The sequence below is a fragment of the Orcinus orca genome, chromosome 19 (genome assembly GCF_937001465.1).
Source record: "Orcinus orca chromosome 19, mOrcOrc1.1, whole genome shotgun sequence".
NCBI classification, from domain to species: domain Eukaryota; kingdom Metazoa; phylum Chordata; class Mammalia; order Artiodactyla; family Delphinidae; genus Orcinus; species Orcinus orca.
Genome location: NC_064577.1, coordinates 33,413,346 through 33,428,355, shown reverse-complemented (window position 1 = coordinate 33,428,355; position 15,010 = coordinate 33,413,346). Strand labels below are relative to the sequence as shown.

Here is a 15,010-nt window from a genome sequence, read left to right as displayed (position 1 = left end):
AGTCATGGAGAGTTAACCCAATCAGGGGCCAAGGGCATCAGAAAGAACTAGAGGAATCGCTCCAATTAACCGTCCGCTCTCAGAGAGGAGGGGACACGGCCATGGTGAGGGAGGGGCGGCTGAGGGAGCAAAGGGCTGGTGGGCGTGGACAGCAGGACACGGACTAGAAACACCAGGACAGACACTCAGGAAGGTCGAGGGCAGAGAAATGGTCAGAGGTGACCCTGTAACTCAGGCAGAAAATGTCCTCGAAGACACCGCAGAGGCCAAGCAGGGACGGGGAGGAGCTGACGTACAGACCAAGGGCAGCCCTGTGGCTCCAGGAACTGTACCAGGACGACCCCGAGACAAACATCCTGGTTGTCACTGACATTCAGGCCTAAAGAGTCATTTAGGCCTCAACTCAGAACAAGCCTGTCACCCTGAGAGGGTGGGGAATCGGGTCAGTGTTTACAGGGGAGGTGGGATCTGGAAGCTTTCAGAAGCCAAGCTGTGGTTCAGGCCCAAAGGCGACAGGCAGACCCCAGACCTCCGACCCCGCCCAGCCTTTCTGGGAAAGACCACCCACAAATGAAATCCGGGCAGGCGGGTGAGAAGATTGCTGGAGAGGCCAGGGTGGGGGCAGGACCGCCAACCGCCTCCTCCCAGGAGGCCGGGACAGGCCCCCTCGGTCCTGGACACTGGATGGCCCTCCAGGCCCCCAGGGAGGGTGGGGTTGGGGGGGGGACTTGGGCGTCCTTGAGCAGAATCAGGACCAGAGCTCAGCTGTTACAAACGGGACGGAGGCAAAACCTCTGTGCAACAAAGATACACAAAACACAGCATTTAGTGTTTAGATTTCGATGATGTAAAGCTATGGCGTGTTACGGAGTCTAAGCTCGTACTGCTTGCTGCATGACAGGCCAGTAATCGAGAGACAAATTGTTGGGGCAAGGAATAACGGCTTTATTTGGAAAGCCCGCAAACTGAGAAGATGGTGGGCTCGTGCTCCAAAGAACTATCTTACCTGAGTTAGAATTCAGGCTTCTTTTATACTAAGGGAGGGAGTCAAAGTCAAGCATTTCCTGGTTCAGGTCAGCCTCCGGAGGGGATGTGTTAATTTCTTCCTCTCTGCAGTCATTCACAGGTGGGCCTGGTCAGGATGTTTCTTGTGAGCTAAACAAAGGTATTTTAGCTTAATGCTCATTACCTGGGAGGCAGGGTTCCCAGAGATGGGCCATTATGTATAATTTAAGCTTATAGGCAACATCCCTTTAGCGATTAACATGTAATAGAATACAAAAGTTCTTCCCTATTACAGTGTGGCTGTGAGGATGGGACACAACGGGATGGGCGTCCTTAAGGGTCACAGGTGTGGGCAAGGAGAGGGCAGGATCCCCACTCCCATCAGCCCTGAGAAGGGGTCCTCCTGGCCACCGAGCATGGATCTGAGCTCCAGGGACAGACCCCCAGCTTGTAGCACCAGTAGCACCTCCCCTGGAGATGGGGAGGGCAGCTGTGGGAGCCGAGCTCAGAGCAGCCTCCCAGAGGTGGTATTGGGCCTCTGGGTGCTGTGTTGGGTGCTCCTGCCACCGCCTTTTGGTCCCTCCAGCTTGTCAGCAGTGAGGAGGTGGGGGAGAGGGTGGTGTCAGAAGGAGGGGAACCAAACCAAGTGACTCCTCTTTCCCGGTGTTTCCATCATCTTTTGGGAACTAATATCTCTTGTAAAAAATAAATACTTTCCAATGACTGGAGATTCTTCCACCTCACTTCTGTTTTTATTTTTTCTGTTAAATTTAAGCAACGTGGGGAAAATACCTGGTGGCAGTGGTTGTTCTTCTGGGGAGGGGTCAGGGCCCGGGTTTGTCTGGAAGGAAGTAAATTATCCCCAGAAAACCCTGCTGTGTGTGCAAATTTGTATTGTGGTGAACCAACTTGAAACAAATATTTATAAACACATAGACTGACCATTGGCAGTAACAAGGGAGTAAGGCAGGGAGGACCTGGATGGCGCAGCCATGTCCCTGGGCTGGCTGGTGGAGGCCAGCTCCCTTCCCAGGCTGCCTGCCCTTACCTGCTCCATCTGGCCCTCTGTGCTCCTTTGGGCTGATTTCAAGATTCACGCCTCGTCCCCAGCTGTCCCAAATGCCAGCAGCCTCATTCCAGGATCCAAAATTCTATGAAGGGCTGGTTCAAAGGGCCGGAGCAGGGACTTTCCTGGTGGCGCAGTGGATAAGACTCCGTGCTCCCAATGCAGGGGACCTGGGTTCTATCCCTGGTCAGGGAACCAGATCCCACATGCATGCCACAACTAGGGATCCTGCAAGCTGTAACTAAGACCCGGCGCAACCAAATAAATAAATATTTTTTTTAAAAGGGGGTGGGCCTGAGCAGGATGGGCACTTGTGAGGAGTGTGTACATCACAAAGATGTCCTCACGTCCCCTCTTTTCCCCAAAGTCCCCAGGGTCCATCATATCAGTGTGGCTCTCTGACCACCTCTGGCTCTGTGGGCGTGGCACCTGCATCCCTCATTTAATGTGTTCCTTGCATCAACCCAATTCTTTTTTCCAAGTTAAATATATTCATCTCCCTTCTAAGCAAAACATGTAATGAATACGAGATTTAACATTTTTATGAAACATTATAAATGATGACATATGCTGTGATCCCATCTTTTTTTTAATAAATTGATTGATTGATGGATTGATTGATTCATTGATTGGCTGTGTTGGGTCTTCGTTGCTGTGTGTGGGCTTTCTCCAGTTGTGGAGAGCGGGGCTACTCTTTGTTGCGGTGCGCGGGCTTCTCATTGCGGTGGCTTCTCTTTGTTGCAGAGCACAGGGTCTAGGTATGCGGGCTGCAGTCGTTGTGGCACGTGGGCTGCAGTAGTTGTGGCTCGCAGGCTCTAGAGCGCTGGCTCAGTAGTTGTGGTGCATGGGCTTAGTTGCTCTGAGGCACGTGGGATCTTCCCGGACCAGGGCTCAAACCTGTGTCCTCTGCATTGGCAGGTGGATTCTGAACCACTGCGCCAGCAGAGAAGTCCCGATATGATCCCACCTTAACGAGAAGTTTTCTTTCTGTGTCATCTACACCCACACCGGCTGACGAGGCATGGATAGACGTGGAAGCATATTTTTTATTTGTTTTGCTCTCTTCTCTCCACCATTCTGTATTGCTTGAATTTTTTTTTAAATTGAAAAAATATGGACCGTTTCACAAATCTGCGTGTCGCCCTTGCACAGGGTCATGCTAATCTCTGTATCATTCCAATTTCATATATGTGCTGCCAGAGGGAGCACCAGACAGCATCACTGAGACGCAGTCCGATGTCAGAGATAAACACAGCTGGATGGTGAAGTGCAAAGGGCTGGTTCTAATCAGCACTGTACTCGCAGTGGGGACAATTCCAGGGTGAACTGAACTCAATTTCGATTTGTGTGGCGGTGACTGGTGTTTTAAAGTGAGAATGTGGTAATTGGGAGGGGTAGCTTAGTGGAGCCAGGCAGCAGACAGTTAAAGCATGCAGGCGCCTGGACCCTGAGACCCCCATCTGGTTCATGAACAGCGCTTGTCCAAGGTAAGCCTCTGTTTTCCCACAGAGACCCGAGATGCCCGTCCTCAGGCGGGCACTTTAAGGGGGGCTGGAGTCACCCCGGGGATGCGGCTTGAGCTGTCAGAAACCAAGGCTTTCTAGGCCTGATGCAGAAGCAGGCCCAGAGGAACCTGGCTAGAGTTTGGTCAAGGAGCGAAAACCTTGGTTACCACATACCATACAATCCCTCCATTCAAAGTGCACAATCTGGGCTTCCCTGGCGGCGCAGTCGTTAAGAATCTTCCTGCCAATGCAGGGGGCACGGGTTCAAGCCCTGGTCCAGGAAGATCCCACATGCCGCGGAACAACTGAGCCCGCGAGCTACAACTACTGAGCCTGCCTGCCACAACTACTGAAGCCCACGTACCTAGAGCCCGTGCTCCCCAAAAAGAGAAGCCACTGCAGTGAGAAGCCCATGCACCACAAAGAGTAGCCCCCACTCACCACAACTAGAGAAAGCCCGTGCACAGCAACAAAGACCCAACGCGGCCAAAAAAAAGTAGATTTATTTAAAAAAAAATAAAGTGCACAATTCAGTGATTTTTAGTATATCCATAGAATTGTGCGACCATCACTATACTACATTTGGAATATTTTCATGAGTCCAAAAGGAAACCAGTCTCCTTCAGTAGTCACTTCCCCCTTCCTCACACCCCATCCCGGCTCCTGGCAACCACTAATCTACTTCCTGTCTCTGGATTTGCCTGATCTGGACACTTCATACAAATGGAATCACATAATAATATGTGGTCTTTAGTGACTGGCTTCTTCCACCTAGCGCAGCGTAATGTTTTCAAGGTTCATCTATGCTGTAGTGCGTCAGCGTTTCCTTCCTTTTTATGGCCAAATAGTATTGCATTGTACAAAATATACCACATTTTACTTATCTGTTCATCAGGGAACGGACATTTGGGCTGTTGCCACCTTTTCGGCGTTATGAGTAATGCTGTTCTGAAGATGCCTGTGCAAGTTTCTGTGTGGATGTGTGTTTCTAAGCCCCTGTAGCAACCGGCCCAAACTTGGCCAACACCTGCCAGCTTCCCTAATTTCTGCCTCCGCTTCCAGCTCAGGACCAATCAGAGAAAGCCAAGTAGGCTCCCCTCAGCAACCACACAGGTTGCAGCACCTCCAGTTGGCCGCCCACAGCTTCCCCGAGCCCACTCGGGGCGCACCTGAGCCCCCCTTTCACTATGAAGCTGGCCCCTCCTCTGCCTGCCTTTGAGTCTCTGCCAACATGCAAGTGATGGGGCTGTCTCCCTGCTACAGCAAGCTGAGTACACAGCCCCGCTTGTTCTCATTTGTAGGGTCTTCGTTCATTTCTACAAGGTTTATAGTTTCAGCTTTGTGATCCATTTCCAGGCGGTTTGTGCATGTGTGTGGGAGGGTCCAAGCTCATTCTCCACGTGGACGTCCAAAACCATTTGTTGAAAAGACCGTCCTTCCCTGCTGCCTTGTCTTGGCACCCTTGTTGAAACTTCTTGACAACGGCTACTCATTGTGTAACTTTTTGTAAACGATCGTCTTTCTTTAAGAAAGAAAGGTGGAGATTGAGTCATGAAATGCTGAACTTGCTTCCCTGCCAGAGTGTGAAATCCATGCTTCCTTACCTGGGGTCAGGTGACCTGCAGGTGGGGCCAGCCCACTGCTTAGCTCACCTTCTCAGGCTGGTTCTGAACCCACAAAAGTGGAGAACTCCCCAGGGAAGGGCCTTGCCCCTGACCTGCCCCAACCTTCCTGCTGCCCCCAGTCTGTCTCGTTTTCTTTCCCCGCTCTGTGCCCCTGTCCAGGAAGCTGGGCCTCTGCAGGGCGGGTGGGCAGGCACTGTGCCCGAAGCCCACCCCCATGGCCTACCTGGAAACCTAGCATCCCTTCACTACCCTCTGCACCCCCACCCTGCAGTGCCCCACCCCAAACCAGACGGGGCTCCTCCCCCCACCACACACTGGTCCAGGGAGCGCCACATAAACTGGCTGGGCTGGAAGGAGGCTGGTGAAATGCCAACTTCCCGGCTTGCCCGGGCACTTTCGCAGGCAAGGAAAGAGGATCCCAACGCTCCAAACCAAAGCAGCTCTCAGGACAGAGAACGCGGCCCTGTGTGGTCAGCACTTCTGAACTACGCTGCCTTTTCAACCTGCCAGGGGTCCGAGAGAAGCAGCCTGCCCCACGAACAGCCACGTGCCCTCACCGCTCCCGCTTTACAGTGTGGGCTCTGGGTTCCAACCACTTCAGCGGGGCTCCAGCCTAAGCGCGGGGGCAGCATCAGGCCAGACCCAGGGCGAGGCTCCTTGTGAGACCCCCCCCCCACCTGCCCAGGGCCCAGGAAGTCTGGCCCGCACCCCAGCCCCCCACACCGACCATGCATTTCCAGGCCAGTAGCTGCATCGCGCCCAAACGCTGAGGCGGGACATGCACTCCATACCCTGTACAGTAGCCCAGAAATGTGACCCTAATCCAGATCCATCTGCCGGTTTTAGGAAATTCACAGACGGAGGAAGGAGAGGCAGCTGGATCAAGGACCTGGCTTATCCTGTGAAGAAAGGATGGGGAGGGGACGCCGGCAATAGACAGACGTGAGTAGGAGACCTCAGCTGGACTGGATTCAAACGAAACCAACTTGACAACATGCACGTGGCAACCGAGAAATCTGATGATGGTAACACGGGCCACTTTGTTTCTTACGTATTAGTTACTATTGTAGTTATGTTAGATTTTCTTAAAGAGCATTTTCAGAGACTTGTGAAGTATTTATCTATAAATGACAGGACATCTGGGATTTGCTTCCAAATAATCCAGGGGTGGGGAAGGGTCTGTGGGGTGTGAACACCTCAACATGAGTCTGGTGAGAGCTCACCGCTGAGGCTGGGGTCGGGGTGGGGGCATGTGGGTTTTATTTTTTATTTTTTTGCAGTACAAGGGCCTCTCACTGTTGTGGCCTCTCCCGTTGCGGAGCACAGGCTACGGACGCGCAGGCTCTGCGGCACATGGGATCTTCCCGGACCGGGGCACGAACCCGTGTCCCCTGCATCGGCAGGCGGACTCTCAACCACTGCGCCACCAGGGAAGCCCTGTTGTTTTTTAAAGTAACAGCTTTGTTGAGATATAGTGGTTATCAGGTTACAGAGCTGTGCAACTATCACCAAGACCTAAAATTCTACTTTTTATCTGCTTGAAATGCTCCACAGTTCTCCTTGCTTCATGGCTAGGGTGCCAGAGGCGTTGATGTCTGAATGAACTGCCCAGGGCATCTGTCCTGTCCCCTGGCTGGGGCAGCAGGAGCCCTGGGGCAGCTTCCACCTGTCCTGGGACATCAAAAGGCCTCAGGATGGTACTCTCACCAGCTCCTGCCCTAGCCTGCCTGTCTGAGGGCCTGCAGCCCATAGAACCAGGGTCTCCCAGGCCCTTCTGGGTTTGCTGGACAATAGGCCAGTGTCCAAAACCCCAGGGCTCTGACTCAAGGGGCACCTCTAGGGAGACCAGCCAGTCCTACTGGGAAATCTTATTCCTAGGGGGTTTGTAGCACCAGATGCTTGCTGGGAAGGGGCAGCCCTGTGGGATCCACAGTGACCTGGATCCAGGACCTCAACACTGACCACCCCTAGATGTGCAGGCCCTGCTCTCGCCCCAGCCATCTGTCCACAGGCCATCCCAGTGTATCCAGGCAGGGCTGCAGCTTCTCCCCTCCTCTGGGCCCTACTCCTCCATAAACCCAAGAGCCCTCCTTGGAGGGTGCAGAGGATGGTCTTGTAGCCTGAGACAGCGAGGCAGACTAGTTAGTGGCCTGGACACAGAAACCAGACCCAGCACTTCACCGTCCTTTATTAACACCCCTGTAGGGCGACGTGGAAGTGCTGGCCACTTGCTGGGGGGGCGGGGGGTGTGGCACAGTGGCCAGGTGACTGGGGGAGGTGGACAGATGCAGCTCCCAGCCCATCTGCAGGCTGCTGTGGCAGTGGAGCCTGGGCAGTGGCGTTTTGGCTGACCAGCTGCTGGGGACCTTGCAAGTGACCGCTGTGTAGACAGGAGCCCCTGTGGACATGCCACTCCTGCTCAGGGAGCCAGGAGGGGACACTGCACGCTCCATGAAGACAGCAGCCGCCTGCTGGCACTGAGAGGTTTTGGTGAAACTGATTGTTAAAGCAACTGGGGATGGGCTGGACTGGGGGGGCAGGGGTGTGGGGCACCTGTGGGTCACACCCAGACCCTCCCTCCTGGGTACTCATTCTGCCCTGGCCCGGCAGCTGTGGGTGCGCAGCTACCTTTGAGAACATCATAAAAGCTATGGTCCCTCTCCTGGGATGAAAGTGCAGGTGCACGGGTCATTTGGTGAGTGATGCCGGGGGTCCACACCCCCACTCTTATCACCCAGGTCCTCGGTGGAAGCTGCTGGAAGACAGTGCTGGGGGCCCTGGGCTTAGTGAAAGGAAGAGACTACAGGGGCTGGAGACTCCAGACTGCAGAAAGCCTGGACAGCCTGCCCCTCCCAACTCCAGGGTTAACTGCCTACTTGGGGAGAGAGAAAACTGAACCTGGGGCCTAGACACCTTCCTCTGAGGGAGTCACTGGTGTGCAGAGGAGGCCGCTGGACATCAGGTGGGGAGAGCCTGGGGTGGGCAGCAGGGGGTGGAGGTGTGGGCAGCAGCTCAGGAGGGGACGATGGTTACTGGGCTGGCCAGGCAGGCTGGGGCGGGGGTCCTGAGCCAGGGAGGAGGGGGTCGGAGCACGGCGGGCAGGTGCTGGGCTCAGGGCAGCGCTCAGCTGCTGACCCTCCAGGACTCTGGAAAATACTGGGGCAGGGGGCTGGGCATGACCCATCTGCTCCCACGGCCACATCAGGATGGCACTTTGATGCCGAAGTGTTTGCGAAGCTGCTCCAGAAACACAAACGTGAGTACGGTGTGGGGCATGAGGCGGATGCCGGCAGGCACGAGGCCCTGAGGGAGAGAGGAGGGGGGATGTGAAGATAGTCCTGGAGGGAACCCCCCTGCCCTGCCCCTCTGCCCCAGCCACGCCCCTACTTAACCTTGTAAAAGGCCAGCGGCCCAAGCTTCGCTGTCTCCATGGCACAGTGCAGAACACCCTGCAAAAAATGCAAGATAATGCAGTAAGATGGAAAGCTGCTTCTCGAAAGGCACGAACGCCCACCCCCCCACCCCCGCACCTGATGGCAGGCATGAGTGTGCAAAGCAGCCTGCGAGTTCAAAGGTAAACATGGGAGGTGGGGTTGGCAGGCACAAAGGTCAAGGGCTGCCCTGCCCACTAACCAGGCAAAACTAGAATCTGAAAAAACACCCAGGGCCAGGCTGACCTGCCAGGCACCTACGGTGCTTGAGCGGCTGCCATAAAGGCACAGAAGACACTGTGCGTGATGGAGGGAGCCTCGGACAGGTGCTTGGCCCCAGGCGCTGGACCTGCCGACCTGCACCGTGCCGAGTTTCACTGACTGCAGTGATCCAACTGCCTCTGTTAACGTGTCAAAGAATCTGATTTAAAAACACATACAGGTGGCTTCCCTGGTGGCACAGTGGTTAAGAATCCACCTGCCAATGTAGGGAACACAGGTTCGAGCCCTGGTCTGGGAAGATCCCACATGCTGCAGAGGAACTAAGTCCGTGCGCCACAACTACTGAGCCTGCGCTCTAGAGCCCACGTGCCAACTCCTGAAGCCTGCACGCCTAGAGCCCGTGCTCTGCAAGAAGAGAAGCCACCGCAGTGAGAAGCCCGCGCACCGGAACGAAGAGTAGCCCCCGGCTCCCGCGCGCAGCAACAATGGACCCAACACAGCCAAAGATAAATAAACAAATTATTTAAAAGAAACAAAAACACACACAGAGCCCAGGCTGCTGCAGGCCTGACGGCAACCGGGAGGGATGCAGTCATGGGTGGAGGGGCAGAGCCTCGTCCACACCCTGGCACAAGGACACAGGCTCACCCAGCAGCAGCAGCAGGGCGAGGCCCCCACTCACCTGATACTCGCCCTTGGCATTCATCAGCCGGGTCTTCAGCACATCCAGGGGCTGGCACAGGAATGTGGCGCATCCACCCTGGAAGGCAGGTCGTCGCCAATGGGTCTGCCAGGCAGGGCGGGTGGGCACCCCTCACCTCCCTCACCCCCCTCACCCCCCTCACCACAGGGCTATCCTGGACCCCCAGGGCCATGGAGGACAACAGGAACAGTCTCGGCCTGGGCTCTGGGGGAATCCATGGCCTCCTCCCCAGGACCCTGGCGCCTACTAATGCAGCCTGAGAGGGGCAGCCGCCAGATGGGCCAAAGCCTCCTGCCGTTCTGAGCCCTTGCTCATCCCAGGCGCCCTCAGCTCCCAAGGCTGGTCAGGGCCCCACCCCCGCCACTCACCGCAATGAAGCTGGCGATAAAGTGAGTGAAGATGCTGTCGGACAAGTACCCCGTGCTGAGAACCAGCTGCTTGGCTTGGTCATAGCAGGACAGCTGTTGGGGGAGCAGGGATGCTCAGGGCCCAAGGGACAGCCCACAGCTCGGGGGAAAGCAGATGGGGCCCACGATGACACCAGCTGGACTGGCCAAGTACATGCTCTGTGGGTCATCCACCGTCACCACACCTGGGCGGACAGATGAGGCCCAGGCCGGCCTGAGCCCACCTCCCCGGCCCCATGTGTGTTTGTGCCCACTGCCTTCCTCTGGGACCTCTCAGAGGGCTGCGACCAGGCCCCCCAGATGCTGCCCGAGTCCCACCCCAAGCGGAAGCCCTACCTGGCCCACGGTGACCAACATCCCTCGACTGGACGCCATAGTTGCGCCCGAGAACAGCTTCTTCAGACCCTCTGTCGGGGGAAGGGAAGAGGTTGGGTGCCCGGCCCAAACCCCTCCGGCCTCCCCCCAAGTCCTTAACAGCGCTCTCCCTAGGCCCGCTCCTGGGTCCCAGCTGGAGGCTGCCCCAGGCCCCCACCGTGCAAAGGACCTCCCCTCTCACCTTCTCGGGCCACGCGGTACAGGCCGTCCAGGGCGTGGGCATAGCTGCCAGGGGACAGAGAGTGGGCCCATGTGAAGCTCTTCCTGACCACTGGCTCCCTTGGGAAGGTCCTCCCCATCACAGGCCATGCCCCCATCACAGGCCAGGAGGAAGTCAAAGTGCCACAGGGGCCAGAGAACAATGGCCTTTTCTGACAGCTCAGAGCAGTCTCCCTGCTCAGGGGACTTCAGGGCCTGAAGATCCCAAGTTCCACAGGAAAACACCCTCTGTTGGGGGGGGGGGGGCGGGCTGCCAGCTCTGAGGCTAGTCCTGTCTGCAGGCCGTTACCAGGGGCGAGAGGATGGGACGCCGTGCCGGGCCCCCTTCCCCACAGCCTATGCTCTGGCCAGCGAGTGGCCAGTGGGGTCACCTGGAGCCACACTTCTCCCTGAACTGGCTGATACCAACGCCCAGCGTTTACTACAGCATCGGTCCATAAACAGGGCCTCAGAATCCAGTGTCTTAGGTTTCACGCAAAACGGTGTTTTTACCACGAAAACAACCACCCAGCTCCCAAACCCTTTTGAAGACCAAACTCATTTAAACTTCTAAACCACCCTTCATGCAAACGTGCACAGGTGCAAGAAGGAGTAAAGAGTGACCAACCCCTGCCCACCTCCCAGTCCAGCCCCCAACCCCGGGGTCCCCCCACAGGGGAAGAAGAATCCAGAGGTCCTGGAAGCCCCCTCAGGATTCCAAAACAGACGCTCACAATGTATGTTTCCAAAGGCTGTCAGCCGCCCGACCTGCTCCCCGTGACCCCACAGGAGCGGTGCCCTGTTGGAGTCCCCACCGGGTCCCGGCAGAGCTGCTCAGGGGTCTTCTCAGCCCCATCCCCAAAACCCCCGGGCACACCATGCTACTCACTTTCGGCGCTGATTCTGGGGCAGCTTCATGTCATTCTGCATCCTGAAACAAGCAGAGGGTTCAGGGGGCGGCAGGGCCAGACGCCCCACAGACCCCAGCAGGCGTCAGGGGCTCCCCCTGGCAGTGAGCAGCCGGCCCCGCCCAGGGCTGCCCCGCCACAGGCTCAGCGCCATCCCCCAGTGCCCCAGACCCTGAGGTCTGAGTGGCTTGTTCCAGGCTGAACACACTGAGACCCCAGCGAGCGAGGCCAGCCCCACCAGGGGACAGCAAGAACCCAGCCTCGGGGACTGCACTGACCTGACGTTGACCATGTCCGCGGGGGTCCCCACGAAACCGCCGATACAACCTGTCACAACAGCCAACATGTGACCATTGGCAAGGGGTCACATGACCCCCGCCCCACTTGCCCTGCCGCCGCCCACCCGGCTGCTCACCACTGATGGAGCCCAACAAGATCTTCTTGTAGAAGGGCAGGGGGCCCTCGCTGCCCTTGGTTACCTGGTCCCGCACGGTCTCATAGATGGCAAATCGAGTCAGGGAGTAGGTCATCTGGGGAGAAGGGGCCCAGCTCAGAGGGTGCAGGGGGAGGGACGGCGCTGGGCACCCCCCACACCCCTGGCCCTCCAGTGCATGGTCGTCACCACGTGGACCACAGGGACACTCAAGGACCTCTCGGTCAGCAAGCAGCTGAGCCAATTCGTGAACCCAGGGCTGGCTGAGTCCAGGCCCCACACCCTCTTCTCCCGCCTCGCCCCTGCCAGCCTCAGTATCCCCATCTGTAGGCGGAGGTCTCGGGCCGGCTGTGAGAGCATGGCCAACCCTGTGCAAGGCAGAAGCACATCTCACACTGCCACGCCCTGCACCCACCCGGGGGGCTGCTGGCTCCCCAGGCCTTACGGTTCCTTCCTCCTAAGCAGCCTTGAAAAGGAGAAAGTAGCTTCCACGCCCACAGGGATCCACGGTGGACAAGAGGCGCGACTGGCCTGGGGGAGGCCAGCGATCCCTCTGCCTCCTTGGGCTGAGTGTGGGCTCTGGGATCAAGACCTAAGGGACCCCTGGCCGTGAGTCCCACCCACCCACTACCCCGGGAGGTGGGGAGCCCCCCAGAGGTACCTGTCTGCACAGGGAGGCGCTCAGCCCATTGTAGAGAGCCAGGATGCCATCGGAGCGCACCACCTGCAGCGCCATCCCCATCATGCGCAGCTTCACCTCCTGCTGAGTCTGTAGATGCACCTGTGGGGAAGCGGGTCGCACCTGCTCAGAGCCACGGCCCATCTGGAGCCGACCAGGGCCAGCTCTGCTCTAAGCCCTTTTCCACAATCTTCCACCTTTACATGCTGAGCCTGTGGGCCAAGTGCTACCAGCACCCGCATTTAGAGACAGGAAACTGAAGCCTTAAAGGGCACCAGCTGGGGAGTGGAGCCGGGACTGTGTCCACGTCTGGCGCCAACCTCTTTTTCACACCACCATCTCACAAGAGACAATACCAGCCGACATGTGAGACCAATTCCACCTGCCATGGGGTGGAGTCGTCAGCTCCACCCTTTAGATGAGGACACTAGGCAACTCCAGGGCCCCACTTTGTAGCCTCGCCTGCCTCTCGAGAGAGGCAGAGTTAGAGGGGCTCAGAGTTGACCTGAAGAAACATGGGAGACTCGGAAGAGGTGGGTGAGAATCCGGGGGCGCACAGGGGGAAGGGCGCCTCAGAGTCCATCCCTGCAGCACACTCTCCAGCCAAGTCAGGTCCTGGCTGGACCCGCTGAGGCAAGTTACTGATTCTTCTGCCTCAGTTTCTCTCAGTGTGCTGTGAGCCGGGAACAGAAGGCTCTCTGGGCCTGGGGGCAGGGCGGCCACACAGCAGCCTCCGTGAAGGCGAGAAGCCACCGTGAGGGTTCAGTCAAGACGTGGGGCAAAGGCAGAGCTCAAGGAGTTTTAAGATATTCTTTCCAAAGACAATGACGAGAAGTAAAAACCCTGGCCAGGGCCTCCCCTGCCGGAGGCCTCCATGGCTGCCGGCACAGCCCGCTTCACCCCAGCACAGGGCCGTGTGCTCCCTGGGCCAGAGGGCGGCCACATTCCTGTGTCTGCCGGCCTCCCAGACTCCCACCCCCACCCCAAGCGCTCTGCAGCAAAACAGCACCTGGGCGGAAGGGAGGGGGCAAGGGGCAGTGACGCCCCAAGGAGCCTTGGACAAGTGACTCTAGGCTGGCCCAGGGCCAGGGAGGGCTCCAAGAGCCCCTGGAGGCTGTGTCCACATCCAGGCAGAGACAGTGAGCCTGATCCTCCCGAGCCTGCGATGGGGGAGGCAGGAGGGCAAAGGGACCTGTACGGGCATCCAGAAAGTAAAACAAAACAGGCATGAGAAGGGGTTCCTCTCTCCACAAACCAAAAAGCACCTTCCTACCTGGCCCTGCTCTGCCAGGCCACGTCACAGGCCCTGGGGGCTACCAGGAGCCATGCAGGCCTCTCCCAGGTCTCTAAAATGCCAGAGGGGCTACCAGCTTCAGCCCCATCCCCAACATCTGCTAATCATGCTTTTCCTGGTGGCCAGGCTTGATGGGTGGCTGGGTCAGCCCAGGACACAGGTGCCAATCCCTCCCAGGGGGCCAATGTGGGGTGCAGGCTGCTCTGGGTGGGGATAAGGAAGGGGGTGGCCAGGGGGCTGCCCTTGCCAACAGGCCCCACAAGACCACAGCCCAGGTTCCCTGGCCCAGGGCCCACTGGCCAAAATATGCTTTGTGCCTCTGGCCCTTCTTTGTTGTTTGTGGTGAGAAAAGGGCAGAAAATTGGCCTGCCTCAGGGACAAGGGAGTCTCTGTCTTGTTCTGCCCCATAAGCATTTTTTCAAAAAAACGCAGAAACAGTGTGATTGCTTCTCCCTGGGAGACACAATCACCTTCACTGGGCAGGACCTGCATGCAGCCTTGGGATCATGGCTTCCAGATGCCCACCTCCCAGGAAGAAGCAGCCCAAAGCAAGGTTGCCGGCCACATCCTTCCTCCGTCTCTGTGTGTGTGCTTGGCACCCAGTAGGCAGAGGGAGCGCGTGGTCCTGCCGGGGTGCCTCCAGCTGCGCTCAGAGAACCACCCCCTCAACGTGTCAGCCAGGAGAACGAGTGTCCTCAAAAGTGCGGGGTAAAGTGCCTCAGAGAGTCCAAGGGACCAGTCCAAGGTCACACAGGTAGCAAAGTGGGGACCATGGGGCACCTCCGCCGCCCGCTCCACGCAGAGCCTCTCGGCGGACCCTCCCCGCGCCGCACTCACCTTGACCAGGTCCAGCGGGTGCGTGCAGCAGGCGGCCCCGCACGACGCCAGCCCACCGAAGTACCAGCGCGACACGCGCGCCTCGGCCGCCATGGCCCGGACGCCGCCGCCACCGCCGCCGAGGAGCGTAGGTGTCCGGCCCCGACCCCGACACAGCCCTTGAAGCCCGGACACCAGCCCCGCCCCAGCCGCAACCCGGCCCGTTCCGCGCCGCCGCCCGTTCAAAGGGCCGCCGGCCACCCGCGCCCCGCACAGCCAATGCGCCCGCGCGGCCCGGGGGAGGAGCCGAGGGGGCGGGGCCTTTAAGACCCCGCCCCGAGCC

The 15,010-nt window shown here is 58.0% G+C and overlaps 2 protein-coding genes and 1 non-coding gene across 3 annotated transcripts in view; 1 reads left to right on the top strand and 2 right to left on the bottom strand.

The window, feature by feature from the left end:
- LOC117203601 (serine/arginine repetitive matrix protein 3-like) overlaps positions 1-6,335 on the top strand; it is a 33,617-nt gene extending 27,282 nt beyond the window's left edge. The window contains exon 4 of the mRNA XM_033439037.1: positions 6,048-6,335. Coding sequence (XP_033294928.1) covers positions 6,048-6,106 — 59 coding nt within the window. The 3' untranslated portion in view covers positions 6,107-6,335. The remainder of the gene's footprint in view (positions 1-6,047) is intronic.
- On the bottom strand, positions 3,179-3,280 carry LOC117203612 (U6 spliceosomal RNA). Its single transcript, XR_004486477.1, has one exon. It is a non-coding gene; the product is annotated as a U6 spliceosomal RNA (small nuclear RNA).
- Positions 6,336-8,261: 1,926 nt separating the features above from the next.
- On the bottom strand, positions 8,262-14,941 carry SLC25A10 (solute carrier family 25 member 10). Its single transcript, XM_004275573.3, has 11 exons — positions 14,689-14,941; positions 12,540-12,659; positions 11,861-11,975; positions 11,724-11,772; positions 11,427-11,468; positions 10,521-10,564; positions 10,301-10,371; positions 9,926-10,018; positions 9,537-9,614; positions 8,594-8,650; positions 8,262-8,504 (listed from the first exon to the last, which is right to left on the bottom strand). The coding sequence occupies exons 1-11, from the start codon at positions 14,779-14,781 to the stop codon at positions 8,403-8,405; spliced, it is 864 nt and encodes a 287-aa protein (XP_004275621.1). The 5' UTR covers positions 14,782-14,941; the 3' UTR covers positions 8,262-8,402.
- Between the last annotated feature and the right edge of the window lie 69 nt (positions 14,942-15,010).

Excerpts from the sequence above, each read along its gene's own strand:
- SLC25A10 (XM_004275573.3), bottom strand. The coding sequence starts at position 14,781 with ATGGCGGCCGAGGCGCGCGTGTCGCGCTGGTACTTCGGTGGGCTGGCG. Across the intron at positions 11,469-11,723 it reads GCGGACATGGTCAACGTCAG|GATGCAGAATGACATGAAGC; the intron begins GTCAGTGCAGTC and ends TGCTTGTTTCAG. Across the intron at positions 8,505-8,593 it reads GGCCGCTGGCCTTTTACAAG|GGCCTCGTGCCTGCCGGCAT; the intron begins GTTAAGTAGGGG and ends TCTCTCCCTCAG.